This window comes from Tilletiopsis washingtonensis (genome assembly GCF_003144115.1).
Source record: "Tilletiopsis washingtonensis strain MCA 4186 unplaced genomic scaffold FA09scaffold_21, whole genome shotgun sequence".
NCBI classification, from domain to species: Eukaryota; Fungi; Basidiomycota; class Exobasidiomycetes; order Entylomatales; genus Tilletiopsis; species Tilletiopsis washingtonensis.
Genome location: NW_020312018.1, coordinates 145,807 through 173,268, shown reverse-complemented (window position 1 = coordinate 173,268; position 27,462 = coordinate 145,807). Strand labels below are relative to the sequence as shown.

General features: G+C 66.9%; 9 protein-coding genes across 9 annotated transcripts; 5 read left to right on the top strand and 4 right to left on the bottom strand.

Annotated features, from left to right (window-relative positions):
• Positions 1–297: 297 nt before the first annotated feature.
• On the top strand, positions 298–1,930 carry FA09DRAFT_331938 (Mov34-domain-containing protein). The gene is made up of 4 exons (XM_025743245.1): positions 298–851; positions 933–1,061; positions 1,113–1,582; positions 1,637–1,930. The coding sequence occupies exons 1-4, from the start codon at positions 660–662 to the stop codon at positions 1,734–1,736; spliced, it is 891 nt and encodes a 296-aa protein (XP_025595895.1). The 5' UTR covers positions 298–659; the 3' UTR covers positions 1,737–1,930.
• Positions 1,653–2,898, bottom strand: FA09DRAFT_134809 (hypothetical protein). The gene has a single exon (XM_025739092.1). The coding sequence runs from the start codon at positions 2,634–2,636 to the stop codon at positions 1,806–1,808; it is 831 nt and encodes a 276-aa protein (XP_025595894.1). The 5' UTR covers positions 2,637–2,898; the 3' UTR covers positions 1,653–1,805.
• On the bottom strand, positions 2,899–7,385 carry FA09DRAFT_134821 (hypothetical protein). Its single transcript, XM_025739093.1, has 3 exons — positions 4,976–7,385; positions 4,510–4,918; positions 2,899–4,457 (listed from the first exon to the last, which is right to left on the bottom strand). The coding sequence occupies exons 1-3, from the start codon at positions 7,237–7,239 to the stop codon at positions 3,162–3,164; spliced, it is 3,969 nt and encodes a 1,322-aa protein (XP_025595893.1). The 5' UTR covers positions 7,240–7,385; the 3' UTR covers positions 2,899–3,161.
• Positions 7,386–10,109: 2,724 nt separating this feature from the next.
• FA09DRAFT_331937 (hypothetical protein) lies at positions 10,110–10,416 on the bottom strand. Its single transcript, XM_025743244.1, has one exon. The coding sequence runs from the start codon at positions 10,362–10,364 to the stop codon at positions 10,143–10,145; it is 222 nt and encodes a 73-aa protein (XP_025595892.1). The 5' UTR covers positions 10,365–10,416; the 3' UTR covers positions 10,110–10,142.
• A 425-nt stretch (positions 10,417–10,841) lies between these two features.
• On the top strand, positions 10,842–14,177 carry FA09DRAFT_326543 (hypothetical protein; the record flags this gene model as incomplete). Its single annotated transcript, XM_025741221.1, has 20 exons — positions 10,842–10,877; positions 10,940–10,997; positions 11,046–11,077; positions 11,166–11,304; positions 11,360–11,460; positions 11,507–11,628; positions 11,713–11,912; positions 11,966–12,152; positions 12,277–12,409; positions 12,459–12,628; positions 12,794–12,849; positions 12,906–12,982; positions 13,033–13,158; positions 13,209–13,316; positions 13,366–13,440; positions 13,490–13,626; positions 13,679–13,868; positions 13,927–13,952; positions 14,007–14,103; positions 14,157–14,177. 20 exons carry the CDS (start codon positions 10,842–10,844, stop codon positions 14,175–14,177), a joined length of 2,091 nt encoding a protein of 696 aa, XP_025595891.1.
• A 496-nt stretch (positions 14,178–14,673) lies between these two features.
• Positions 14,674–17,996, top strand: FA09DRAFT_331933 (DUF1793-domain-containing protein). Its single transcript, XM_025743243.1, has 6 exons — positions 14,674–15,070; positions 15,127–15,476; positions 15,527–15,663; positions 15,727–15,945; positions 16,002–16,297; positions 16,361–17,996. Exons 1-6 carry the CDS (start codon positions 14,895–14,897, stop codon positions 17,847–17,849), a joined length of 2,667 nt encoding a protein of 888 aa, XP_025595890.1. The 5' UTR covers positions 14,674–14,894; the 3' UTR covers positions 17,850–17,996.
• Positions 17,997–18,055: 59 nt separating this feature from the next.
• On the bottom strand, positions 18,056–19,957 carry FA09DRAFT_362667 (Trimethyllysine dioxygenase; the record flags this gene model as incomplete). The annotated part of the gene is made up of 5 exons (XM_025745497.1): positions 18,056–18,264; positions 18,318–18,385; positions 18,439–18,980; positions 19,065–19,385; positions 19,547–19,957. The coding sequence occupies 5 exons, from the start codon at positions 19,955–19,957 to the stop codon at positions 18,056–18,058; spliced, it is 1,551 nt and encodes a 516-aa protein (XP_025595889.1).
• Positions 19,958–20,614: 657 nt separating this feature from the next.
• Positions 20,615–21,012, top strand: FA09DRAFT_331931 (hypothetical protein). Its single transcript, XM_025743242.1, has one exon. It carries the CDS (start codon positions 20,685–20,687, stop codon positions 20,904–20,906), a length of 222 nt encoding a protein of 73 aa, XP_025595888.1. The 5' UTR covers positions 20,615–20,684; the 3' UTR covers positions 20,907–21,012.
• A 640-nt stretch (positions 21,013–21,652) lies between these two features.
• FA09DRAFT_134406 (UDP-Glycosyltransferase/glycogen phosphorylase) lies at positions 21,653–26,889 on the top strand. Its single transcript, XM_025739091.1, has 15 exons — positions 21,653–23,058; positions 23,114–23,497; positions 23,558–23,680; positions 23,737–24,150; positions 24,209–24,325; positions 24,387–24,494; positions 24,548–24,615; positions 24,670–24,707; positions 24,761–24,803; positions 24,859–24,867; positions 24,921–25,016; positions 25,073–25,129; positions 25,184–25,205; positions 25,262–25,456; positions 25,512–26,889. Exons 1-15 carry the CDS (start codon positions 21,940–21,942, stop codon positions 26,721–26,723), a joined length of 4,005 nt encoding a protein of 1,334 aa, XP_025595887.1. The 5' UTR covers positions 21,653–21,939; the 3' UTR covers positions 26,724–26,889.
• Positions 26,890–27,462: the final 573 nt, after the last annotated feature.

Sequence of the window (27,462 nt, the reverse complement as noted above, 5' to 3'; positions counted from 1 at the left end):
AGGGCGAGGCTCCCACGGCGGCCAAGCCAACTTTTTGAGCGCGCGTCACGTGCGCGCACGCAGAGCCGCGGGATGAGGTGGAGCTGAGCCTCGCGCCGTGCGTGGCTCGTGCGCCGCCGTCATCAAGCAGCCTGCCTTCGCTCTCCCATCCCCGGCCTCTCGACAGCTCGCTCCTCGCCTGCAAAGCCGCTCACTCCGGCCTCGCCTCCCTCTGCTTTGCTGTCACACTCATCGCCGGCTGTTGTCACACCCTCGGCTCGCTCGCACCTGTCCGCGCGAGCATGGACGCCGCCACGACGGCGCGCCAGACGTGGGAGCTCGAGAACGACGTCGTCGAGCTCGACCCGCGCACCGATGCCATCTTCCACCACGACCCCGCCGAACAGCGCCGCATCCTAGCCGAGGCGCCGTGGAAGCGCGAGTGAGTGCGGGGCTGCAGCGTTGGAAGCATGGCACATGCGCAGAGGCCTGTGCCGGCGGACTCGCATGCAGTACGCTGTGTGGACGCACGCCGGCACGCAGACCGGTCGTACTGTCTGCTGCAGCAGAGCTCGAGGCAAATCAAATGCGCACACATCCTGTGGCGAAGCTGACTACTACTCCCGTACAGCCCGCACTTCTTCCAGCGCGTGCGCATCTCGAGCGTCGCGCTCATCAAGATGGTGATGCATGCGCGCTCGGGCGGCATCTACGAGATCATGGGCCTCATGCAGGGCAAGATCGACGTCGCCTCGCGCTCGCTCGTCGTTATGGACGCCTTCGCGCTGCCCGTGCAGGGCACCGAGACGCGCGTCAATGCGCAGAACGAGGCGTACGAGTACATGATCCAGTTCAAGGAGGGCAGCGAGCAGGTGAGCGACTTGAAGCGACATGCAGCCGCGGCGGCATGCACTGCAACAGACTCTGCAGTGGCTGTGCTGACACATCTGCAGGTCGGACGCCTCGAGAACGTCGTCGGCTGGTACCACTCGCACCCCGGCTACGGCTGCTGGCTCTCGGGCATCGACGTGAACACGCAGATGACCAATCAGCAGCACCAAGATCCCTTCGTGGCCATCGTTGTGAGTCTTTGTGCGCGACGCGTGCTCCTCTGTCGCTCATGGCCATGCCAGATCGACCCGAACCGGACCATCTCGGCTGGCCGAGTCGACATCGGCGCGTTCCGCACGTACCCTGAGAACTACAAGCCGCCATCGGCCGGCCCGTCTGAGTACCAGTCCATTCCGCTCTCGAAGATCGAGGACTTTGGCGTGCATGCGAACAGCTACTACCCGCTGCAAGTCGAGCACTTCAAGTCGTCGCTCGACACGGCGCTGCTCGACCTGCTGTGGAACAAGTACTGGGTCGCGACGCTGTCGCAGAGCCCGCTTGTCGTCAACCGCGGCTACGCAGCGGGCCAGGTGGCGGACCTGGCGGAGAAGCTGGCACGCGCGGACGGCGCGACGCGCGGCAAGTCGCAGACCACTGCGCCTCTGAAGGAGGAGAATGCGCAGCTGGCCCGCGGCGAGCGAGTGGCGAAGCTGAAGGAGGAGATTGCGCGGCGAGAGGAGGATGCGCCGCTGGCCAAGGCTGCGCGCGACGGGTGAGTCGACCGCGCTTCATGCTCTCCTGGGTCGTTGCTGACAGCGCGCGACAGCACAAAGATTTCGGCAGAGGCGCACCACGGCCTCATCTCGCAAGCGCTCAAGGACGTGCTCTTCAACGGCGGCGGCGCGGCTGCACCTCTGCCGCGATGAGAGCCGAGAACCTCACCTGGCCCGACGACACATCTGTACCACCACACGCACACACGAGAGACATCCTGATCAACAGCCACATCGAGATCCTTTGGGACGACCGAGCATGGCAGTCTGCCAGGCGGCGCGCGCGTGTCTACGTGGTAAAGGGTGAGAGGGGCGTGAAGTCGTGCAAGTCATGTCTGGTGAAAGAAAGGGAAAGGTCGGCTGAATGAAGCCTCGTGGCGCAGCGCCAGCATCACAGCCAGATGTGGCCGGAGCGCTTCTCGGGCGCCGACTCGGGCAGTGCATCCCACTCGGGCGTGTCCTCGACGTCAGTGCCTGCGACCCAGCGCTGCGGTGACATGTCGTCAGTGCAAGGCGTGTGTCGCATCGCCGCGTCTTACTCACACGCCAGGCCTCCTCGTAGCCCTTCTCGAGGGCTCGCGTCCACGCCAGCGTGTCGAAGAGCCCGTCGTGCCGGTCACGAGTGAGGAAGAGCTTGCGGCGCAGCTCGGCCAGCTCGCCACTCTCGCGTCGCGTGACGGTGCCAGAGGGCGCCTGGGGCCCGCGCCGGAGAGCGATCTCGCTGCGTGGAGGAGCGACGGCGGCGAGCTCGGCGTCGTGTGGAGCAGCAGCGGCCGCCTGCTTGACGTTGGCCGGTGCGGGAGCAGCAGACGCCGCTGCTGCCGGCTCGGAGCTCGCCAGCGTGGCCTTGTCGTCCTTGGACGGCTTGGCCTGCGCTGAATGAGGCTGAGCTGCGCTGCTGGCCGTATTGACCTCGAGCGCCGACGCCATGATGGGCTGCTCGGGCGTGACGGGAGCAAGACGGTTGCCGTCGGCATCCAGGTACTCGTGGCGGAGGCCCTCGGCGAACTCGACGGCCCGCTCGATGTATGCCTCGGCCGAGTGCACCGTCATCTGCTCGCCGTAGCCGGTAGCATGCACGATGCTCGCAGCGACGCGAGAGCAGAGCTTGTGCACGTGCTTGGGCCAGGTCAGGACGGGCGTGCCCGACCACAGGATGTCTGCGCTCGTCGTGTGGGCGCCGCACTCCCACGCGTCGAGGAAGAGGTCGGCGATGCGGCCGCGGTGGATGTGGACACCCTTAGGCGCGACCTCGGTGAAGACGATGCGCGAGGCAACCTCGTCGCCTGCCCACTCGCGTGCCGCGCGCAAGAGGTGAAGCTCGCCCGCTGCAGGGAAGCGCAGCAGCCAGATGATGGAGTTGGGCACACGCCGCAGAATCTCCAGCCAGGCCTTGAACACCTCCTGTACGTGGCAGACTGTCAGCAGAACGCAAGCACAGCATCAAAAAACCAGACGTACAGGCTCAAGCTTGTAGAGCTGGTTGAAGCAGCAGAAGACGACGAAGTCATCCGGCAGCGAGGGGAACAGCCTTGGGCACAAGATCAGCACGGTGTCTCGCAGGCACAGCCGCGGCACTCACTCCTTGCGAGCCTTCCAGCGCCGCTGCTCCTCCTCGGCCCAGGACTCTTCGTCGCTCATCTCGTGGGGATGTACGGCAGTCGCGGCATCGTCGACGGCAGCTCGCACCTCCGGCTCGCGGAAGCCTTGACGGTGGTCGCAGACGAAGTACGACTGCGGCATGTAGATGCAGCGCTCCGAGTAGACCCAGTCCCGGCTGAAGTCCTCGGGGTCGAGATCGCCGGCAAAGTCAGTTGGGCGAGACGGAAGTGGCTCGCCCGACTCCAGTGCCGCGCGTCGAGAGGCGCGCCAGAGGTCGACAGACGTCGAGCCGGGCGGACACACGATCGGATCGACGACCAGCCAGTCCGTCCAGCCCGACGCCAGGCCACCGGCAAAGCCCATGAACTGCATCTGGACGGGACATGGACGGGCAGCAAAGATCTCGTTGCGAGCGCCCTTCGTGTAGCCGTTGAGGTTCATCAGAATGTGGATGCCGTCCGCGGCGATGCGCTGGATGACCTGCTGGTTGCTCCACGAGGACACGTCGTAGAAGTGCTGCGCCTCGCGCTCGATCTTCTGCCGGTACGGGCTCTGGTCGGAGGCGGTCGTGGCGTACAGGAACACGTCGAAGCGGCTTGCGTCGTGCATGCCGAAGACGGACTGCATCAGGTGTGCGAGCGGGTGGTTGTTGAAGTCGGAAGAGATGTAGCCGATGCGCAGGCGCGGTGCGGGAGGCGGCGGCGGCGGGTATACGTGCGGGGGAAGCCAGAGCTGCGTAAGCGTAGACTGGGTGATGCGGAGCGCGTTGCGGTGGGAAATGAGGCGAATGTGCTGCGCCGGGATCTTGAGGGTGAATGTGTGAAACGGAAGCACCGTCGGCACGCTGGGTGCGATGAGGCAGGCGGGCAGGGCGAGTCTTGGGTAGCGCGCTGCGTCTGCGGGGCTTGGGACGATGGGCGATACAGCTTGATCAGGCTGAGTACCCTGGAAGGCGTCGAGGTACCAGCGACGCTGGCTGCGCCGCAGCAGCCGCTCGATGAGGCGAATGACGAATGAGCCCTCGTTGATCTTCAGCTGCTGTCTGTTGAGAGGACCGAAGAAGGGCGCAAAGCGGCGCTGCAACGCCTCTCGCGTCTCAGGGCGACAGTCGCCGGTGGCCTGCGTGGCCATCCTGACCCAGTCGTCCAGCGAGCCCTCCGACTGCATGGCGCCGTGGCCGTAGACCGAGCCCTCTTCGAGCTGACGGGTCAACAGCGCGCCGACCTCCGACATCCAGCCGGGCCGCGCGCTGTCCTCCGAGTAGACCTCGCGCTGCATCAGAGCGTCAGCAAAGCGCAAAGAAGACATCTGAAACTCGACTCACCCAGTCGCAGATGGCCAGGAGCGCATTGACAAGGCCGCATAGGGCTTCTGGGAAGCGCGGGTTGACCTCCACGGCGCGCCGGTAGTACTGCACCGCGTCCTGCGTGCGGCCCTGGTCCTTGATGGCGTTGCCGAGATTCGCAAGGGCGACGTCGAATGTGGGGTTGCAGTCCACTGCGCGTTCGTACATCGAAATGGCCTCGTTCAGGTGGCCGAGATCCTTCAGCAGCGAGCCGAGATTCGTATAGAGATGCGGGTGCCGCGAGTCGAGGCTCAGCCCGCGCGTGTAGTACTGCATGGCCAGGGCTTGTCCGTTGACCTGCTGGACCTTGCCGGCGACATCTACGACTTGCGTCACCGCTGGAATGGAGGAGAGCAGGATGCCAAGATTGTTTGCAGTCGAAGCAGAGCTGCACGGAGCGTCAGTCGAGCGAAATGCAGCGCGTCAGTAGCCAGAGTAGACTCACGAGTGCAGGGAGAGGGCCAGGTAGTAGAGCGGAAGCAGCAGCGAGGTCGAGGGCGGGATACCGCCGAGGGTGAGCGGCCCGTGAGAGCTCGACGCAGGGTTGGCCGTGGCGTCCTGGAACAGCTTGGCGAGCGTGAGGACGATGGTACTGGTGGTCTGTGACGCCTGCTGCAGGGCCTGCTGGTGCTGCGCTGCAGGTGCGTGACGCTGCGCCTGCGAGCTGGCGAAGATGGCGGGCAGCATGCCGTTCGTCTCGCGGAAGATGACGCGTGCAAGATCAAGAGCCACCTCGGGCACCAGCATGAGCAGCGGTAGCTGTCCACCGCCGAGCCGCAGGAGTGTCTTGACCACGCGGTCGCCGGCGTTGCGGACGGCGCCGAGGATGCCGCGCGAACTGAGGTGCGCGTAGGAGCCCGACGCGACGTGTTGCACCTGCACTGGGTCTGTAGGGTCCATGCCGACGGCCCTCGAGATCTCCTCGATGACCGCCTCTGGCGGATGGCCGGGGAATGTGGTGCGCCGCGACAGGATGGCCACGACGCACGTCGCAACGACGAGGTCGCGCAGGCTGTGCGCGTTCTGCTCCGACGGCGAGAGGACGATCTCGACGGCCTTCTGGTACTCTCGCGCGGCCGGGACGAGGCCGAGGTCCGGCACGACGTACTTGAGGTTCCCCTTGGCGTAGAAGAGGTTCTGCAGTCGCGGGCCGTGGGACGTGGGCAGGTGGGCGGGCATGCACTGCGGGTGGCTGCCACCTCCGGCGACCTTGTGCGTGCGTGCCGAGTCGTCGTTGTCCTCGCGCCGCGTCAACACGTGCGCCTCGACGAACTCGCAGAGCCGCAGAGCCTCGCTGAAGCGCGGCCCACGTGTAGCGGCAGCAGCAGCGGGGCCTTCAGGCTTTGCGTCGGACTCAGGCTGCTGCGGCGAGCAGAGCACGCCGAGCAGGTTCTCGTACGCGTCCCAGTAGCCTGGGCGCAGGCGCACAGCGCGCCACCACCAGCTCTCGGCCTCCTTCCAGCGGCCGAGGGCTCTGAGCGTGGTGCCGATGTTGCTCATGCTCTCGACGTAGCTGCTGTCGATGCGCAGGATGCGGTCGTTGTAGTGCAGGCTTGCTGCCAGATCGCCCGAGGTGTAGTACGCGCACGAGAGCAGCAGCAGCGTTGGCAAGTGCTCCGGATGCAGCTTGTGCAGCGTGTGCAACAGCGGCAGAAGCGTGGGGTGCAGCATCGTGGTCGGCTGCTGTGGGTTCGCCTGAACTGCCTGCGCCGGACGCTGCGTGCTGCCGGTCGAGTACAGGCTGTGCGCGTAGTGCAGGAGCTGGTCCCTCACCGCTGGCGAATGCACGTCTGTCCCGGCCGCCGCAGAGGCCGCAGAGATGAGCTGCAGCGGATCCTGCCCGCCCAGAGCAGGCAGTGCCGCCTCGTTCGGGACTTGCCCGGCGGGTGGCGCAGGCGCGGGCTGGTGCAAGAGATCTGCGGCCGGCGCACTCACACCGCGAGTGCGCGGATCCTCCGACCGCCGATACACAGACGCCCGTCCCGGCTCTTGTGCGAGCAGCGTCGAAGAGAATGCGCCTGAGGTGCTCGGGCCGCCTGCAAGCGCCGCCGCTCGCTCCGCAGCTCGCGGCGCGAAGTGCTCTTGAGCAAGACCATCGCGATGCAGACGCGTGTAGTAGCCCTCGGCGAGTGCGCGAAGCTGCGTGCGATAGTGACTGGCGAAGTCCGGCGGGAACAGCTGGGCCTTTTGCCCACCGGCAGAGCCCGCAGCGGATGATCCAGGCTGAGCGGCGCGCTGCTGCTCGGCGAAGAGCTCGGCCTGCCGCTCCTCGAGTGCCTGCCTCGCCTCGGCCTGTCGCTCAGGCCCTTCGAGACCAGCCCAGGCGCGCAACTGCGCCGCAATCTCTTCCTGCTCCTCGGCGGTGAGCGGACGCTGGGCAGGAACGCCGCCGTCGACGCGCAGAGATGGGCCGCCTGGTCGAGCGTCCGAGGTCGTGGTGGTGAGCGCGGCGGTAGCGTAGGCTGCTGCAGACGCCAGGACGGCATATTCGTCGGGCTGCAGGAAGCGGTACCTGCGCGGACGCGGAGCCATGCGCGGAGAGGTGTGTGAGCGACGAGTCGAGCGCCGGGCATGCAAGACGAGCTCTGCACAGGGCAGACACGGAGACGCCATGGGTGATCGCGAGCGGCGACGAGAAGCGAACGTGGGGCACCGAGCCGGTATGCGGGGCCAGCAGTCTATATGAGGTCTCGGCCCCTCGCGCCGCATCTACGACGTCAGAGGCGCTACTCATCTGTGCCGTGCCACTATATGCGCGGCGGGCCGATCCCTGGCTATATGCCTAGCCAAAGCGAGCACTTGCACCGATCACTGGTGCCCGGCGGCCGCCACCTCTCACATCGGGAGGGTACACTGCACGGCCTACTCACGCAGGTTGAAAGAGCGGCAGAGGTTCCTCAGCCGGCGCTGGCGTGGACGCGACGTCGGGAGCAGCGTCGGCACGCGCCGTGCTTGCACCTCGAGGCGCGAGCGGCACCGCAGTGGCAACGCCATCACTGAGGCGCTGAGCCTCGCGCCGCCGCTCGGGTGCCACGTGCTCAGGAGGCACCCACCAGCCAGCGCGAGCGGTGCCGCCAGGGGTCTGCACCACCTGGAAAGGGTACGGCACCGTGCTCATGTCGCCAGGACTGCCGCGCGGATGACCTCCTGATGATGCTCCGAACGGGAAGTGCGTGAAGCCCCGCAGCTGCGCCGCATTGCCTGGGTGCAGCGAGGCGGGCGACGTAGGTGGCGGCAGCATCTGCAGAGGAGGCGTAGGCATCACTTGACAGCCGAGGCAACGTGAGCTGAGGATCTAGGCACGTCTTCAGGCGCCTCACTCACAAGGCAAGCTTGGCACGCCTGCCAGGCTGAAGCCCATGCGCACGTCGCCCTGCTCCCACCACGTCGACTGATTCGGGCGCTGGCCCTTGCCCGGCGCGCCTTCGCCCGCTCTACGACCCCAGCCCTGCGTGATGCTGGATGCGGGCAGAGCGATGTGCGAGAGGCCGAGCTGGTCCAGGTACGCAGGCACGGCCGGCTGCTTCGACGGCGAGCTCGAGCTGCCAGAAGCGCGGCTCGCGCTTGCACGTCTGGCCGCCAGGCTACTCGGGCTGAGCTGAGTTGGTGGTATCGGTGACGAGCCGTTCCTCAGCATGGCCGCCATGCGCATCTGGCTCTCGCCCTCCATGGCCGCCGCTCGCACCGCAATCTCGCCCATCTGCTTCTTGGCCGTGCGCGGCGACTCGGGCCGCGGCAGCTCGGCGGCGGCAGGGAGCGCAGAGGACGAGGCAGAGGGGCCGATGCCGAGCTCTGCTGCCGGCGCTGCCTGCTGCTGCTGTACGTGGAGGGCGCTGCTCATCTGCGCGGACATTGCGGCTGCGTACTGCGAGGAGCTGGACGCTCGCCGAGGCTGCGTGTGTCCGACGCCGGCGGCTGCTTCTGCGGCAGCAGCAGCTGCGGCTGCTTGGCCGCGCAGGGCGGAAGAGACGCTCTGCAGGCCGTCGGCGCTGCTGCTGGCCTGCATGGCGATGCTGTGCGCGGCCTGCAGCATGCTCGCCGCGCTGCTGCCGGGCAGTGCGGCGCCGGCTGCCGCGGCCTGGGCGCCCATCGGCATGGACGGACGCCGCATGTGCTCCGGCGAGATGGACATGGGCGAGCCGGCAGGCAGCGCAGCGTCGGCGCTCGAGGCGCTGCTCGAGGCGCTGGCGCCTGCGCCAGGGATGTTGCGAGCGCCCGACATGGCGCGCTCTGCGCGAGGCAGAAGAGGAGGTGGTGCGAGGCGAGCGGGAAGGGAGACGTCGCCGTGCAGCGCGGCGCACCCAGGCGAGGCTCCTGGCGGCAGGGGCGAGTGCTGGGTGGGCGGCGCTGAGTGAGGTCGTGAGGTGGTGGATGTGTGAAGGGAAGGAGCGCAGAGAGCACACGCGCACACGCAGCAGCAGCGCAGAGGCCAGACAGGAGGCGCACAGCCGCGGCGCTTGGCAAGGAGGCGCCGCTGAGTGCCCGTCCACGACGTCAAGTTGATCCGCGGCGCAGCGCATCCGCAGCTTGTCGCATCCTCGGATACGGCTCCCGCATCGCAGCGCCAGATCTTGCGCTCAGAGCGTGCCTCGCGGGCGCATCGTCTCGCCCCTCCTTGCCATCCATGCCGCAGCCGCATGTCGCAGCGCAAGCCAAGCTCGCAGCGCTCGGCACGCACATGCGCAGTTTTGGCCTTCACGCTTCGCGCGTCATGCACGACGCGCATCTCGCCGGCGTCTTGCCGCCCGAGGTGGAGGCGCCTCGACGCTGCTCCTGTGCCTTTGCGCCGGCCCGGCTGCGAGAGCGTGGGACGCTCACCAACCCGCAGCACGCACGCCTCCTTGCGATGGACGCAGCGCCTCGACTGACAACAGAACGTCGCCCCTCTGAGGTAGACACACAGGATCTCACACATCTGGGCGTGAGCTCTGGATGCTGATGGCTGCTCGCTCGAGGTCGCTGCGTGAACGCGCGCCTCGACGCGCAAAACTGAAAAGGCCGTGCCTGCCGAGCGCAAATTTGCCGCTCCGCCGGAGGGCGTGGGACACTCGCTGCGTTGCAGCGCAGCGGCGCTGGTACATGGCCGGCTCCGCAGACGCACCCTCGCCGACCTCTCGCTGAGGTGAAGGCTCTGTCGAGATGCTCGTGCTGCTGGAAAGGGAGATGCTGCGAGCAAGGGGGCTCCTGGCTGAGATGTCGAAGTCGCCGTAGGCGTGCGCTGCGCTGACCGAGTGTCGCGGATGCGTGTCCGCCCTTGATCTTGGCCGCGCGCTTCGCTGCGGCTCGTGCTTCCCAACCTCTCGCCCGTCCCGGCAGCACACGCCTCGACGCACTCCTGCTACAGCCGTGTCCTTTCGAGCACACTTCCTAGCATTGACATTTCACGCCCAAACGCTGCTCCTCACTGACTCCGTGTGCCGCCGCCGCCGCGATGTCGACGCTCGACGACTCGCGCGCCAGCCATATGCGCGCGAGCGAGGACTCATTGATGCGCAGTCCGCGCCGTGCCGCCAGCCCGCCGGCCGCGCCGGCCGCTGATGCTGCCGCTCGCACTCCCTCGTTGAGCGAGCTCGCATGTATGCCGCACTTGCAGGCTGTGCCGACGCCGAGGCTCATCCCTCGCCGCAGTATTCGCCGAGCGCCTGCTGCCGCGTCTCGACGCCGCCGCATCGCCCGACGCTGCGCTGCGCAACGACCTGCTTGTTCTGCGCACCCGCAGCCTCGCGGTGCTCGAGCAGAGCGGTCCGACCGTGCTCGATGACGAGCTGGCAGGACGCCTCGACGCTGCCGGTAGGCCCGCCTTGCGCGCGCGTGTCAAGAGACGCTGCTGACATGTGCTGCAAGGCATCGCGCTCTACAACAAGGGCGCCCTCTTGCGGCACAGCGTCGCTGTTGGCGACACTGCTGCGGAAGGCTTCGTAGCTCTGTGTATGCTGCGTGACTTTGGCGACAAGGCACACACTCACCTCTTGCCGCTCGTGCAGTGCGCAGCGCAGCCGCGCTGTTGCTCGATATCAGCTCGCCCCAGCCTCACAGCAGTGATGGCGAGTCGACCTGCCCGCCGCTAGTCATCTGCGTGTGCAGCTCATCCTTCACACAGTCGCTTGCCGCTTGCTTCAGGCCTACGCCAAGGCGGTGACAGGCCTTTGTGGTCCGTGAAGCGGCTTCGAACGCCTGACAGCCTCTGACGGCCCCCGTGCAGACGTGTCCGACCTCGTCACGGCGGCGAGCCTCGCCTCGCGCGCCGCTGAGCTCGAAGCCGAGCTCGGCAAGGCTGCGCTGCCGGCGCGAGACCGTGCGCCACCCGAGGCATGGACGCATGCGCGTCGTTCTTTTTGGCTGGCCAGGTGGGATTTGGTGCGCTGCCGCGTCGCATGGATCAAGAGGAGCGAGCTGAACGTGCACGCAGTCCGCGTCAGAGAACAACAACAGCGCCTCGTCGTGGGCGTTCGACAAGGCGCTCGGAGGTGAGTCTGTGCGGCTTGTCTGAGCGCGTCTTGCTCATGCACGCGCAGACGGCACCGTACCGGAGGGAGCGGGCGTGAAGGTGCGGCTTGCTCCTCTGCAGCTCGTGGAGATGGACATTGAGCTCCGTGCAGATCGCGACTCGCGCTCTCAGACAAGGCGTGGCACAGCTCCGCAACAGCCGCGAGAGCTCCAGTGATCAGTCGATTGCACACGCGATCGAGTGGCTCCGCCGAGCCGTGATGGTCCTCGAGAGGTGCAGCGGCAGCGTGGCCAAGGAGCTCGGCGCTCGGACATTGCGCAAGCTCGGTATGCTCGGTCCGGCGCTGCTTGCCGCGTCGTGCTCAATTGACTGCCTTCGCAGCGCGTGCCTACCTCGCTGCCGGCGAGCTGGACCGTGCCCAGACGACGCTCGACGAGCTTGTGAAGCTGCAGAAGCAGCTCGGCATTCGCGCTGTAGACCCAGTGCGTTGCGGACAATTGCAGCTCGCCGGCGCTGACGCATTGCTAGGCCGTGCATTTCTTGCGCCTCGAGATCTTGCGCACGCGCGAGAATGTGAGCGATGCTGAGCTCGTCTCAGCGGCCCGTGCTGCTTTTGAGTCGATGGTCTGGATCGAGAGTGAAGTGGACCGGTGAGTGAGCTCCTGAGCCTCGCCGGCGGTGCCTCATCGCTGCCTTGCAGTGTCCTGCGCCTCCTTCGCTCGTACGCTGGCAAGCCGTGAGCGCTCGATGGATCAGCACGACCCAGGCGCCCAGAAGCTCACGGCCCTGTCCAGCGTGCTCGCACAGCTGTGCAAGCATTGCCTGTCGGCTGCGCTCGTCTCCGGACGAGAGTTCGCGGGCCGCATCGCCTTGGCGTTCATGATCCTGATGAAGGAGGTCGCGGACATCACGCCGGCGCGCGAGATGCTCGACGGTCAGTGAAGCGAGTGGAGGATCGTTTGAGCCTCGCTGAAAGCCGCTGCGCAGCACTGGCATCTGCGCATTGCGAGCTGACGGACGAGTCCGCGTTCGCCATCGCGATGATGGCTTGGCGTCATGGCGACAAGCTGAGCAAGCGTGTGCCGCCTCGTCTGCTCGATGCAGGCTGCTTCTACGCACTAGCGACGCACAACGTGCTGCTAGGCATTCCGATCAACGTCGCCCGCAGCATTCGGTGAGTCCCTGGCGCCGCACTCGAACTGCGGCTGACGCCTCTCGTGCAGCAAAGTAGCTTGGTGTCATGTTGAGAGCGGACAGCTCGCGGAAGCTCGCGCTGTGCTTGCGCAGACGCCCGACAGCTGCCGCGATGATGCGGCCAACTGGTTCCTCTACTTCGTCATCGCGATCCGCCAGACGGATGAGGCAGAGGCGCTTCGTGCGCTCGAGGGACTCGTCGGCGCGCCCAACTTCCACAATCGCATGCTTCCCGTGGTGCGTGGCGCGCGTACGTACGGCGGAACCTTGCTGACGTGCTCTTCAGATCGTTCAAGAAGCGCAAGGCGCCGGCTTCCACACGCTGTTGGCCCGCGCCCTTGCGCAGACCGCTGAGCGCGCCGACAGCGACGAGGACTTCGCTCGAGACGTCGACCGCGCCACTCTGAGCCGCTCGATGCTGAAGCTGTACCTGCCTGCGGAGGGAGAGTCGCTCGAGTGAGTCTCGTGCTCGGCGTCGGAAGCCCATGCTGACTTGCTCTAGCGACGACAGCGTTGATGTTCTCTTGCGCTGCGTTGACTCTTGTGAGTCGCATCGGTCGCCATTGCGCCGGCCTCGGCTGACCTGGCGATAGGCGTCGCTGTGTACATCGCGGCGGCGAGCAAGGACGCGACCGACGATCGCATGCGCAAGGAGGCAGAGTGGGCCGCCAAGGCTGGTTCGTCGAGATCAGCGCGCTGTCTATCGCAGATCTTACTCAGCCCGCCTGTACAGTGTACAACGCGACGCTCGCATCGGTCCAGTCGCTCGACAACACGCACCGGCTGGCTCTCTTCGATGCCTGCTTGCAGGTCGGTGCTCCTGCCTCTCAAGCTGACTCCCCGTTGACGCGCTCTGGCAGCTTCTCGACACGTACGCCAAGTTCGAGCGCGATCCGGAAGCCACGCCTCTTGGCACTGTGCGCATCATGGCTGCCGTCACGGCGCTCGTTGGTGCAGCGCATCTGGCGCGCGAGGAGACGGCAAGCGTGCGTAGACTTCAACGCTGTTTCTTCACCGTCGCTGACGTGCGCTGCAGGGCGAAGCGGCGTGGCAGGACATTTTGCGCCGCTGCGCAATGAGCGACAAGTACTTGGCTCTCGCTCGCGACACAGGCGAGGCGATCCCGTCTCTGTCGGAGATTCAGGTGAGGATCTTGACAACACTCTCGCTCCACTCGCTGACGGCTGCTCCAGCTCGCCATCCTCGTGTTCCGCTTCGAGGCATGCGTCGCGCTGCATTCGTGGACTGCGGTTGAGCAGCTCATCCAGGTGCGTGCCGTGATGCTCGCCTTGCGTACGCTGACGCCTGTCGCTCTAGTCCACTGCCGTGCAGCCGCCGACAGAGGTGCTAGAGGCGTGGATGGAGATTCTGTGGGGCGAGGCGAGCGCGCCCGTCGCCCTCGTCTCGCAGACGCTGCAGAAGATTGTCGAGTTCATGTGGCAGGAGGACGGCGGGTGCGTCTCACCGGCGCGACGCCTTGAGCAGAGAGAGCTGACCGCCGTTCAGACCTGACGTCAAGCGCCTCTCGCGCTGGCTGCGCGCGCTGCTGCAGCTGAGCCTCGACGAGAACGAGCCGGTGGCCGTGGTGCGCAGCCACTTTGAGCGTGCTCTGCTCGTCGCGTCGATGGCAAAGGACAGCGAGTCGGACAAGCAGCAAATGCCCAACGAGGAGCTGCAGTGGCTGCTGGCCAAGGCGGTGAGCTGCCACGGGGCCGCCTGCTAGCGCCCTCAAGGCTCACTTCCACCGCCTCCAGTGGGCGCAGGGCGTCGCTCTGCAGCAGTGAGCCCGCCGCTCAGCTTCTCTGCCCGAGCGTGAGCTGAGTCTGGACCGCAGCACGGGCGATGCGGCCGAGGGCCGCTTCTTCTTCTTCGCCGCCATCACGTTCTGCGAGCGCATGGCCGGCGAGGCGTCGCGTGCCATGTGCAGCCAGGTGCGTTGGCGTGCCCGACCCTTGCCCATCAGCTGCTGACAGTCGCGCTGCAGCTGCTCACCGAGTACAAGTGAGGGTCTAGCACCAGCAGAGAGGAGTCAGCCGAGCTGATGGCCGCTCTTGCACAGGGACATGTACGCCTCTGCGTCGCCCGAGCCCGAGCCGGCGGCCGGCGTCGAGATGAGCGACGCATGAGCTGAGGGCCTGGGCGACGGTGGGGGTGCCTGAAGTGCAATCAAGTGTCGCATGATTGACGGAGGCTTTTCGGCAAAGGGCACAGACCCTCGGATGCGCTTGGTGCCGTTTGACGAGCCTCGAGCGCCGGCGCAGATGTGGTGGAAGGAAGAGAAGAACGGAGGCGACGGCGGCGCGGCGGTCGGGCGAGCCCCTTTTGCGCGCGAGCTGCACGGTGATCCCACGCTGCAGCAGGCGCGTCACACTGCCGCTGTGCCTTGCCCCGCACTTGCGCCCCGCATGGCGTCGGCGTCCGGGCCGGTAAGGGTGACGCGACGATGGGCGGGGCGCGCCAGCAGGCAGGAGATCAGGGTGCGCCCGGCCTTCTGGCGTCCGCACCGCCGTTCTCGCCTTCTCACCTCAAGCATCCTCTCCTCGCCGCCAGCACTCTTCGTCCTGTTGTGTGCGCCTCTGCGCTTGCCGTCTCGTATATCACAGCAGCGACGCCGACGCGACCCTCTGCGCGGCGCTTCTCTCGCCCCTCCACATCTCCGCGCGGCCGCACCACGCTCTTTGTCGCCCGTCACGCTCCTTCACCGCGTCCGCTAGAGCTCGCCATGCGCTTCCTCTCGCTCCTAGTGCTGGCCGGTGCCGCGCGAGTCGCGGCAGCGCCAGGCGGCAGCCAGGCCGTGCTCGCTGCGCAGGCCGATGACCTCGTGTTCGGGCAGCAGAAGGGCGCCGCCAGCACCTTCTCGCCCATCAACCCGCCCAGCATCCCGCTTGCCGTCAAGAGGTGCGTCGCCGATGTGCAGCAGACTAGCTCTCAGTGCATTGCTGATCTCCGCCCAGCCCTTACCTGAACGTGTGGGCGCCGAGCGGCTCGCTGCTGAGCGCCTCGCCGCCCAACGTGCAGGGCAACGGCGGCTACCTGGCCGGCGCCGACCCGTCCTTCTGGACGTCGGGCTACGGCGCCGATGGCGAGCACCGCATGGCGTGGACGGGCCTGATCCAGGTCAACAACGTCACGTACCAGTGGATGGGCGACGCGTTCGGCAAGACGGTCGCCAAGGGCAGCAACGCCAACCAGATCTCGTTTGAGTACACGGCCACGCGCAGCATCTATGCCTTCGAGGCCGGCGGCGTGCTCTTCAACGCCACGTTCCTCACGCCCGTGAATCCGACGGACTACCTGCGCCAGAGTGAGTGTGTGCGCTGAGCTGCTGCTTAGCTGTGTCTGACCCGGCGACAGGCATTCCCATGAGCTACCTGCACATCGAGTTGGACAAGCACACGCTCGTCGGCAAGAGCGTGCAGCTCTACACCGACATCGACGAGCGCTGGTCCACGGGCCATGACTACGACTACCAGAACTTCCCAATGACCGTCGTGCGTGTTAGCCTTGGCTCTGTGCTGCTGCCGTCCTCGTCTCGCTGACCTCCGCTGGCACAGCTCTTTGACGCAGACACCAATGGCACGTCGTCGTACTTCGTACAGCGCACGAACCCGCAGCCCTACACCGAGTTCCGCCAGCGCGCCGAGTGGGGCAGCGTGGCGTGGGCCGTGCGCCAGCAGCCGGGCCTGTCGAGCCGCAACAACAACAACGTCGTCACGCAGCTCGAGTTCCTCAACCGCGGCAAGCTCACGTACGACCACTACCCGACGGGCGGCGTGAGTCCTTGCGATGCGGAGCGGCGAAGAAGGCAACTGACGCTCGTTTCCTGCAGCCGGACAACTCCTTTGCCTACGCCATCGACTTTGACGTGCAGGGCGCCGGGCACGATGCGCTCTTCGCCATCGGCCACTTCCGCACGCCGCTGATCAACTACATCCGCGCTGGGCCCAACGGCACGAGCTATCTGGAGGATCGCTACGGCTACTGGATGACGGAGTTTCCCGCCTACCAGGACGCCGTAGCTTTCTTCCTCAACGACTTTGACAAGGCGCTGGACTACGCGGTGAAGCTTGACGCGCAGATTGAGCAGGACGCCAAGGACGCTGTCGGCGGCGGCGACGTCGGCGAGTGAGTAGCACCTTGCGCGTTGGCTCACACATTCAGAGCGCTGACTGACGTGCCTGGCATCAGTCAATACGCTGCCATCGTTGCTCTCTCCGTCCGGCAGGCCATGGCCACGATCGAGATCAGCGTCGGCTACAACCGCACGAGCAAGAGCTACGTCAAGAACGACACGCTCATCTTCCTCAAGGAGATCAGCTCCAACGGCGACATGAGCACCGTCGACGTCTTCTTCCCGCAGTTCCCCCTGCTCACGTACCTGAACCCGGACCTGCTGCGCGACGTGATGCTGCCGATCTTCATCTACACCGAGAGCGGCTTGTACCCGAACAAGTGGTGCGTGCACGACCTCGGCGTGTACCCGTCCGCGTTCGGCCACAACGACGGCATGGACGAGGCAATGCAGGTCGAGGAGAGCGGCAACATGATCCTCCTCACGGCGCACTGGGCGCAGATGGTCGGCAACAAGACGGCCAAGCCGTTCCTCAAGGAGCACTACAAGATCCTGCAGCAGTGGGCGCAGTTCCTCATCGAGGACTCGCTGGTGCCCGCCGAGCAGCTCTCGACCGACGACTTTGCCGGCACGCTCGTCAACCAGACGAACCTGGCCATCAAGGGCATCGAGGGCATCGCCGCCATGGGCATCATCGCCGACGTGCTCAACCACACCAAGGACGCGGCCATGTACCGCAACATCAGCAGCACGTACATCCAGCTCTTCTACGGCTACTCGCTCTCCAAGGACGGCTCGCACACGACGCTCAACTACGGCTCGGACGACTCGTGGGGCACGCTGTACAACCTCTTCGGCGACCGCCTGCTCAACCTCGAGCTCGTGGCCAAGGAGCTGTACGACATCCAGGACGCGTGGTACCCGCGCAAGGCCGAGCGCTGGGCCGTGCCGCTCGACTCGCGGCACAAGTGGGCCAAGACGGACTGGGAGATGTTCGCCTCGGCGACGGCCGCCAACGGCAGCACGCGCGACCTCTTCATCGAGAAGACGTACGACTTTGTGTCGAACGGCCGCACCGACTCGCCCTTCGTCGACCTGATGGAGAGCACCACGGGCGACACGCCCAAGCCGCCCTTCGACCCGCTGGTGCACTTCCTCGCGCGGCCCGTCGTCGGCGGCCACCTGATGCACATGGCCATCGCCAAGGCGGACAAGGCCAACGGGTTGAGCAAGAAGCACCCGTACGCCTACGGCCCGGCGATCAAGCACCCCAAGGGCAAGAAGCCGCGCAAGGAGGACGAGGCGCAGGCACAGGCCATCATCGAGGCCTCGCGCCAGGGCCGCCTGGGCGACATCTCGACGGCCTCGGGCTATGCGCCGGGCAACAGCGCGCAGCGCCGGCCGAAGCCCAGCCCGCCGCGCGTGCCGCAGCTCAACGCCATCGACCCGATCAACAACCCGGCCGCCGTCAACGCCGCTGTGCAAGCTGCGGCTGCCGGGCCGGCCCCGCAGGCGCAGCAGGCAAAGCAGTCGACCGGCGGCAAGAGGGCCAGCAAGTACGTGAGCCGCGTGATGCGAAAAGGCCGGCAGCAGGCCTTCGCCTAGACTTGCAAGTGCTTGTGGCGTCGCTGTGCGCGCCACTAGTCTGCTAGCGGGCGCGCCCGCCTGTGCTTTGCTCGTGCCTCTGCTTGCCACATGTCCCGTCTCCTGCGCTGCTGTGCTGCGCCTTGCAATGAAGCCGATGCCCCGGACGCGCAGGCTGAGGTGACTAATGCATTCCGAGCGTTGCGCGTCCTCGTCGCCGCTGCCACTTACAGGCCGTCATCCCACACGCCGCGCTTTCTCCGCTCGCCGTCGCCCGACGTCGGCGCGACGCGGCCGTCGGCAAAGACGTCGGGGAAGCGCGTGCGCAGCGTGGCGGTGCGCGAGCGAAAGTCGTCGTGCGGCACGTATGCGCCGCAGAGGCGCCGCTCGCCCATGAAGGCGCTGCGGCCGTGCAGCACGCGGTGGTTGTCGAAGACTGCGACAGCGGGTCAGCGTGCGCTGCTGCAGGCGAGGATAGGTGCGACTCACTCAGCGCCGTGCCGGGCGTCAGCTGCGACCAGTATTCGCCGTTCTCGGACGTGAGGATCTCGTGCCATCTGCAACGCGGCGGTCAGCCCGAAGCACAGACACAGGCATGTGAGGTGCTCACTTTCGCAGGGCGTCGTAGAAGGGCAACACCTCATGCTCGGCCACCTTGAGCACGCTGCGGTCGTCGTTGTTGTAGCGCACCATGATGAGCTCGCCCGTCGACTCGTCGTGCTCGAGGATGGGGTAGCCGCGCGGGTGCAGCGGGCGCACGAGCGTCTGGTCGTCGCCGGCCGAGTGCGTAAGGATGCGCGTGCGGCTGAGAATGTCGTAGGCGTCCGGGTGCACGTCGCGCAGCACCTGCGCCGCCAGGAAGCCGTCGACGAGCAGCGACTCGCCGCCGTGGGCCTTTGTGCCGCCGGGCGAGTCGGTGTGCGAGAGCAGGTGGAACATCTGCAGGCCGCACGGGTCCGTCAGGTACGTCGTGTCGGTGTGTGCGCCGAGCTTGAGGTTCGTGTAGGCCGTGTCGCCGTGCTCGAGGTTCGAGGTGAAGTCCCAGAAGCCGCCGTAGTGCGTCGGGCGGATGAAGCTGAGCCGCTCGACGAGCGCCTGTGTTGCCTCGGGCGTGGCGGGTACGCCAGAGACGAAGCAGAAGCCGTACCGCGCCTGAGGCCGGTCAGCACACGTTTGCCGCCACAGGTCTCGCACGGGCATGCCGCCACGAGCCTATCACTCGCCACTTTGACTCACAATCTTAGCACACCACCGCGCCACGCCGCGGTCCTCCTGCACCTCGTCGTGCGTCACCGTCGGCGGCGCGGCGCCGATGCCGCTGCCCCACAGGATGCGCCCGCGGCTGTCGGCCGGCCCGTCGGGCAGCGCCGAGCTGCTGAGCGACGAGAGCACGGGCGCGTAGGAGTGCTGCCGCAGCCACGACCACGGGTAGAGCGAGACGTGCTCCGCTGCTGCCGCTGCGCCCTCGGCTGGTGCTTCGGGCCCGGGCTCAGCCCAGCGCACGAGCAGGCCTTCGGTCGTCGACTCGGCGGCAACAGGCTGCAGGTCTGGCGGCAGCTGTAGAAGAGAGTCAGCCGAGGCGGCAAAGCGGACGCACAGACCCGCGCGGCATAGCAGGCGCACTTCCTCGCAGCGCAGCAGCCGCAGACACCCTCGCGCACATTCCCTCTCGCAGCGCAGCCACAGCTGCCGCACAGCAGACGCCTACAGACACGCACCTTGAACGTGTCGAGCAGGCGCTGCTTGGTGGTGGCGTGGTAGCACGTGGCGCAGCGGCAGTGGTCGCGCAGCCAGAGGTGGTGGAAGCGGCTCATGACGCCCGACGACCAGGTGACGCTGACGGCGTCGCGCGCCAGCGCCACGGCAGGGCCTTCGCCCGCTGCTGCCGGTGTCTGAGCCGACGAAGGCGGCGGCGGTGCGGAGGTGGAGGCGCTGCTAGTCGGTGCGGCGGCAGGGCTCTGGACGGCGCGCGAGCCCCGCAGACTCACGAGCGTCACGCTGGAGCGGTGGAAGGTGCGAGCGGGCGGGCGCAGGCTCGTGGCGCACGCTGGCGACGCAGCGGCGGTGCGCGAGAGGCGCAGCACGGCGTCGGGCCGCCGCAGCAGGCGCACGGGCAGATGGAGGGCCATGGCGAGGCGGGCTATGTGGGAGGCAGGAAGGAGGAGCGCATGCTGGCTCGCTGCGCTGCACGGCTTCCGCAGCGCGTGAGATGCACGAGATGCGGGGCGCGGCGCCTCGGCTCCGCTCCGCCTGCCAGCGGCGAGTACAGCCGTCTCGAGGCCCTGCCTGGTCCACACTCGGCAGAGAAGCGCTTCGCCGAGCAGAGTCGCACTGCTGCACACCATGCATACAGCCCGAGCAACCTGAGCCAGCCATCTGAGAAGCAGGCGGCGCTGGCAGCGAGGCGCAGCAGGGAGCGCCAGGCACGGCGGCGGAGAGGGAGAGGCCTCCACCTCGCGCGACGTGCCAAGCCACACGCAGCGAGATCCCATGACGACGCTCGCAGAAAGGGACACTCTTACTCGCCGCAGCACAGCAAACAGGCACCTTGGCGCCCGTGTGTGCAATAAGAATCCGGTGGCGGCCAGACGTGCGGTTGGAAGCGCTTGAGCCAGCCAGGGTAGGCCACCGGAACGGGCAGGTGCGCCAGCGCGCGAGATGCTGGAGTGGTGCGGCGCGCGCGGCGCGGCAGCGGCTGCGCAGGAAAGCTGCGAAGGGGCGCGCCGCACGCGGCGGCACGGCCGGGCCACAGGTGCTCGCTCTCTGTTTCGCACCACCACGCCTGCGCCGCTCCGTCCACACACCCATCGCATCGTCGTCTCATCTATCTCCACCTCTGGCACGACTCAGTGCGCCATGTCCGCGCCTGAGCAGCAGCCGGCCGAGGCGTCGGCGGCGTCGGCGTCGTCGGATGCTGCGGCCGCTGCGGCTGCCGAGGCGGCGGCCGCGTCAACGTGGAGCAGCGGCGGCAGCATTGCGCCCGGCTCGACGCCCCTCGCGTCGCCCGACGAGAAGCAGCGCAACATGGCCGGCATGTACCCGCAGCTCGAGGGCATGCTGCGCGGCGCCGCGCTGTGAGTGGGCCGCGAATGACTGGCGAGAGACGCTGCTCACGGGGTGCGGCACGGCAGCATGCATGAGAACTTCAGCAGCTCAGAGGAGAGCGAGAGTGACTCGGAGAGCGACGACGACGACGCCATTGCCGAGGCCGACGAGCACTACTTCTTGTCCGAGGACGACGAGCACTCGACGGTGCCGGCCTCGAGCGGCACCTCGTCCGACGCACACCCGGCCCCCGCACTCGCCGCTCCCGCACAGGAGGGCGACGACGGCTGGGCGCGCCGCCGCGAAGAGGCGGCACAGGCCGACGCGCACGCCAAGCACAGGCGCAAGGCGATGCTCAAGCGCCTCACAAAGGCGCGCAACCGCATTCGTGAGTGCATGCTTCGTGTCAGAGAGTGGCAGCTGGTGAAGGTCGATGGTGTGTGGCTAGTCTCGCGACGGCGGGAAGAAAGGATCGGCACCTGTCTTGGCATCTGTGGCAGACGGAACACTCTGGATGCCGCATTCAGCTTGCACAGGACGGTGCGGCATCATCAGCAGTGCGGAAAGGCCTCTCCGTGAGGCGGAGCATGATGGCAGCGCAGAGGACGCGTGGCCGGCAAGAGATGCCGGCGGCTCCGCGTGCCGCGGATAAAGTTCCGGCGCGCGGCGGCGCAGCCGTGTCGCGCGCGAAATTGGGCGCACGGCTCGACGCCTCCGCGCCTGAGATCCTTGTGCTTGGTCGCCCACCCCACCGGCGTCCTTGCCTCATCTCGGGATGACGGCGGTGCAGCTACAGTACGCTTCATCAGAGCGTCACAGACAAGCCTTGGCGGCTCGAGGGTACGGCATCTAGCGTGCCGCCGCGTGTGGGGCGCTGCCACATGCTGTCATCTGCTCTGCGCGGTCCCGCCCGGCTGGCACTTCTCCGCAATCTGTTCCTTGCGGAGAGCGGCTCCGGCGGGCGGCTCAGCCGTCAGCGTATGTAGATGCTGCGGCGCTTGAGTGCTTAACTCCATTGCCCTGGGCGTGGGAGCGTGCCCTGCCACCTGGCACGATTCGGAGGAAGATGCCGTGCTGTACGGTCGCTCAACCTGCGTCTCGACCACCACCAAGCGTCTTCGAGAACACCTGGCCGAGCAACATGGGCCTGCACAACCTGCTGACGCAGCACTTCTCTCCCACTCCTGCTTCTCGTCTTCCCGTCTCGTGTCCGTCTGTGCACGACGACGGACTCTCTCCGCGTTCCGCCTCGATCTCCCTGCTCCGCTCGTCCTTCCGGCGCATCAATGGCGCGTTTCCTGCCGATTCCGTCGCGAAACCTGCCCGGCGCTCGCGGCCGTTGTCCTGGTCCGCCGGTACTCCCTTGCGGCCGCCGCCTCACGCTCGCTCTCTCTCGACCGCCACCTGCGCCGCGTGGCCGCCACCGAACCCCGACACCTGCCACTTGGAACGATCAGAAACCGGCGCGCGTCATGCACCCACGCGCCCGCTGGACGAGGACGAGGCCATGGCCTGGTCCCTGCAGCAGTCGGCGATGGACAGCCTCGACGAGGCCAGCGCGGACCACCGCTCCATCATGGACACGTCGGGCGACTCGGACTCGCAAGAGGCCGAGGGCAGTGCGGCCCGCGAGGCGGTCCAGGAGGACATGGAGGGGAAGCTGGCCGCCTTTCAAGCAGAGTTCGGACCCAGCGGGCTGGACGGCCGCGGCGAGGAGAAGCTCATCGCCATCGTGCCGGCCGTGCTCACCCGCCGTGTGCTCATCAAGGGCTCGCTGTGCCTCTCCAACCACCGTCTTGCGTTCGTCGCCTGGCTGCCGTCGCCCGGAGCCGACGGCCACCCATCGGCAGCGGGAGCGGCGCCCATCAAGCGTGGACCAGCAACGTTCCACCGTCATGGCCTGCACCGCAAGAAACGCGTGTGGCTCGAGCTGCGTCCGGACGCCATTACGGGCTTCCGCTCGTCCACGGCGCTCTACAAGCCGCTCGGCTCCATGCGTCTCGGCGACATCGACGAGCTGCTGCCGCACGACTGGGCCAAGGGCACGCACGTCGACGTGCGCTCCAAGGGCCGGCTGTGCACGTTCGAGTTTGAGACGGAGGAGGCCAGTCTCACTTGGCACCGCGAGATTGAGGCGGCGATCTGGGCGTTCCAGAAGACAGCCGACAAGATCAAGATCTGCATCGTGAGAGACAGCACCCGCTCCAGGCACGGCGCAGCACCGCTGACTCCCCTCTCAGCCCCTGCCGCGCATCCTCACGCTCACCCACTCGGCCTACCTGCACTTTGCGACGACGATCTGGCTCTCGGTGCTCGACGAGGGCGGCGAGCCGCGTGCCTCGCAGCAGGGCTCATCGGCACCGACGATCGAGCTTGCCTTTGGTGTGACGTCGCGCCACCTCGGCTTCCTCGAGTCGCTCGAGCCGCACATCGCGCAGGGCAAGAAGTGGCGCGAGGAGAAGGGCCTCGAGCACACGCTCAAGACGGTGCCGCGCCCGCTCCTGGACATCGAGGGTCCGCGCTCCAAGGAGCAGGAGCTGAACCACGCCGCTGCCGAGTCCGACGGCGGAGGTCTGGCGTCCAAGTTCGTGCAGAGCTTCTCGCTGTCGTGCTCTGCAAACGAGGTGCGCACAGCATGGTCGGCCCACATTGCGCATGTGATGCTCACTCGGATCCTTGCGCAGCTTCGCCTCGTGAAGGCCGACATCGTCCGCACGGTGCCGTGGCCTGGCACGCTCGCCATCTCGCCCAGCGAGCTCATCTTCTGGCGCCGCCGTCTGGGCAACATCGCGGACATTCGCGTCAAGGTATGCTGCCTCCCCATAGAAGAGCGCGCGCTACGGTGCTGACCCGCTGTTTACAGATCCCTCTCGCCGACATCGTCAACGCCGAGGAGGGACACAGCTTCTTCTGGCGCTCGCACGGCCTGCGCCTCGAGGTGCGCGGCCATCCCGACCTGCACTTTGACATCGGCAGTGCAGAGTCTCGCGATGCCGCCAAGGAGGCGATCATGTCGGCAGTCAAGGAGCATGCGGCCAAGGCCGATGCGCAGCCCAAGAAGCCGTCGACCGAGACGCCGCCGCTTAAGCGCTACCTCGAGGAGGCTACACGCGACATGAAGCTCGAATTCACGACGGAGCAGCTGAGCCTGCTGCCCAAGGTCATTGGAGGTGATGCGTCGGATGAGAAGCAGCGCAAGCTCGGCCGCATGCGCATCGCGCTCATGACGATCGGCTCGCGTGGAGACGTGCAGCCGCAGCTGGCGTTGGCCCTGAGGGTGAGGCGCGCTGCGGAGATTGCGTGCGGATCGAAGCTCACGTTTCCATGCCCTGCAGCTGAAAGCCGATGGCCACGACGTCTACCTCTGCTCGCACCCCGAGTACAAGGACTGGGTCGCCGAGTACGGCCTGGAGCTGCGCCCTATCGGAGGCGATCCAGGCGCCTTGATGAAGGTGAGTCGGCTGTGGCACGGCTGCATCCTCTGCACTCTGCTGACGCTGCATGTCCTCGCAGCTCTCGGTCGAGAATAAGCTGTTCTCGCCGGCCTTCTTCAGAGACCAAGTGCCGAAGTTCCGGCTCTGGCTGGACGAGCTGCTGCGCGAGATCTTCGAGGCGGCTCACGTGCGTGGTGACCTGCGAGCCCATCGGCTCCCGTCTGACCTCGTCTCCTGCAGGACGCCGACTTGATCATCGAGGCCCCTCAGACGATGGGTGGCATCCACGTTGCCGAGGCGACCGGAGCGTGAGTCGCGCTTAAGCATGTCGCTCAGCCAGTCTGCTCACGCTGCCTTCGCAGCTACTACATGCGTGCCTTCACCATGCCGTGGACGAAGTGTGCGTCGCCCTGAAAGCAGACAGAGCGCGCGTGGCTGACAGTGCCTCTGCAGGCACTGCGTACCCTCAGGCCTTCTCGGTGCCGCCCTTTGACATGTGAGCAGAGCTGCGCGCCGGCTGCCGTGCCAGAGACTGACTCCTTGTTGCGCAGGGGCCCACAGTGAGCTGCGCTAGCTAACAGGCCGGCGAGCCCGTCGCTGATCTGTTCCGCAGGTACAACGCAATGTCCTACGCCCTCTTCGACCGCGTGTTCTGGCAGGCCTCGAGCGGCCAGATCAACCGCTGGCGCAAGCACATGCTGAAGCTGGGGTGAGTTGGACAGAGCCATGTGCTAGTGATGCTGCGGCTGACTCGATCCTTCGCAGCCCGACCACGCTCGACCTGCTGGACCAGCAGAGCGTGCCCTTCCTCTACAACTTCAGGTGCGTTCAGTGTGCTGATGTGCTGACAGGTTTTGCTGACTCTGCCGCGCGCAGCCCGAGCGTCGTCCCCCCGCCGGTTCGTCGGAGTGTGTGCAAAGTGTTCGCGCCAAAGCTGACTCGCTGGCATCGCAGCTCGACTGGGGAGACAGGATCCAGATCACGGGCTACTGGACGATCGAGTCGGACTCGTCCAAGGCGTACGAGCCGCCTGAGGAGCTCACGAAGTTCCTGAAGCAGGCGCGCCAGGAGGAGAAGAAGCTCGTGTACATCGGCTTCGGCAGCATTCCGCTCTCGCACCCGCGCGACACCATGGAGGTCATCTACGAGGTGAGTCGCTCTTGACATCTCACGTCTGCGCGGCGCGCTGATGCATTGTCCTCAGTCGGTCAAGAAGGCCGATGTGCGCGCCATTGTCGCAAAGGGCTGGTCCGGCCGCATGGAGGACGGCAGCAGCGCTCCGGCTGCCGAGCTCGAGGTGCCCGAGCAGGTCTACCTCGTCGACTCGATCCCGCACGACTGGCTCTTCCCGCAGATCGACATTGCCTTCCACCACGGTGGTGCGGGCACGGTGGGCGCCAGTCTGGGCGCCGGTCTTGTCACGCTGGTGCACCCGTTCTTCGGCGACCAGTTCTTCTGGGCACGCCGCGTGGCCCGTTTGAATGCCGGCCTGACGGTGTCGGACCTCACGAGCCAGCAAGCGGTCACCGAGGCCCTCGTTACGGCGCGCGACGACCGCATCATGGTCGAGAAGGCCGCGGCGGTCGGCGAGAGCATCCGCAAGGAGAAGGGCACGGAGGAGGCGGTCAAGTTCATCTACGCCAACTTGTCGATCAGCAAGCGCACGCGCGTGCCGCTCCAGAAGCGCAGCAAGACGCTGCCGCGCATCTCTGCGCTGCCGCTCATCGGCGACGTGGGCAAGTCGTCGTCCGACGACGGCTCCAAGTCGAGCCCAGTCTCGCCCCAGGTCGAAGAGCCCGGAGCGCGCAGCCCGGACCCGGAAGCGGCGCCTCCGTCGCCTGACTCGGCCAGCAAGCGTCGCTCCTTTGCCTCGCGCGGCCTCGACAGCCTGCGCCGTGTGGCGAGCCCGCTGGGGGTCTCGTCGCCCTCTGGCCGCTCAACGCCGCAGGCGCCCGAGGATGGAGCCTCGCATGCCGAGCCCAGGAGCTCGACTGATGGCCACGCGGCCAAGAAGTCGGACGAGCACGACTCGAAGCAGCACGCGGCGCCGAAGCGCTCCAGCACGCTGGGCCTGCACCTGCCCAGCCTGCCCATCCTGCACAAGCGCGCCGCGACGGTGAGCGACACCTCGGACCTGGGCATGGGCCCGCTGGACACGACGCGCTCGCTCGACGACGCGCTGGCGCCGAAGCGCAGCAACACGACGGAGCAGCGCCGCACGCACAAGACGGCCAAGCTCGAGGACCAGCGGCGGCGCGCGCTGCTCGAGGAGAAGCTGCGCGGCCGCTGCAAGCCCGAGTCGGACGACGACGACGAGCACGGGCGCGACGGTACGGGCTGGGGCCACGAGCACCGCGTGCGCCACCGCAAGGTGCGCGAGGAGGAGTGCGCCGAGCACGCTGCTGCTGCTCACTGAGGGCTCCTCGTCTTGTCCTCGCCGGGCTCTTTCGCGAGTCGCGCCATCACTCATCACCTCTCCACATGCGAAACACACCCTCTATCACGCTATCCGATCAGCCCCCATACTCCTGTAATCTGTCGACCGCATCGTCTCGAGCAATCCTACACATACCCGAGCCGGGCAGCGTCTGGTGCTGGTGCACGTCCTTGTCCTGGAGCGCTGTAAGCAGGCGTGGGAACGGACGGCAAGGCGCGCCAAAAAAGTGCGCCTCGAGCCGCGCCGCGCCGAAGAAGCGCCCGGCTGACCTGACTCACCTCCACCATCACGCTGCCACTGCCCACTTCACCCTGAACGCTGCTCTGTGGACACAGAGGCTGGACCGCTGCATTCCTTCGCTGTCAGCCCGGCAACGCCCGCTCTGCGCCATTGCGCTCTCGCCCACCACGTTGCAGCTGGCGCCTCGTTCGCCGCTCGCGGGCCTCGCACGCCTTTGGCAGCCGGCAGGCCGGCCGCTTCTCGCCTCGCAGCGCCTCGCAGCGTCACCGCCGCCGCCGAGCCGGACACCGCCAGGCGCGACCTTCCGGCGCTTCTTCGTCACTGAGACACCCAACGACGTGATGGTCTCGACGCTGCGCATCATCTACCCGCCGAGCTCGGACAATGCGACGCTGCTGCCCGTGCTCATCCTCAGCGTCGGCGCGCGCCGCTACATGTTCAATGCGCCCGAGGGCACCACGCGCGCCATGAACCAGCG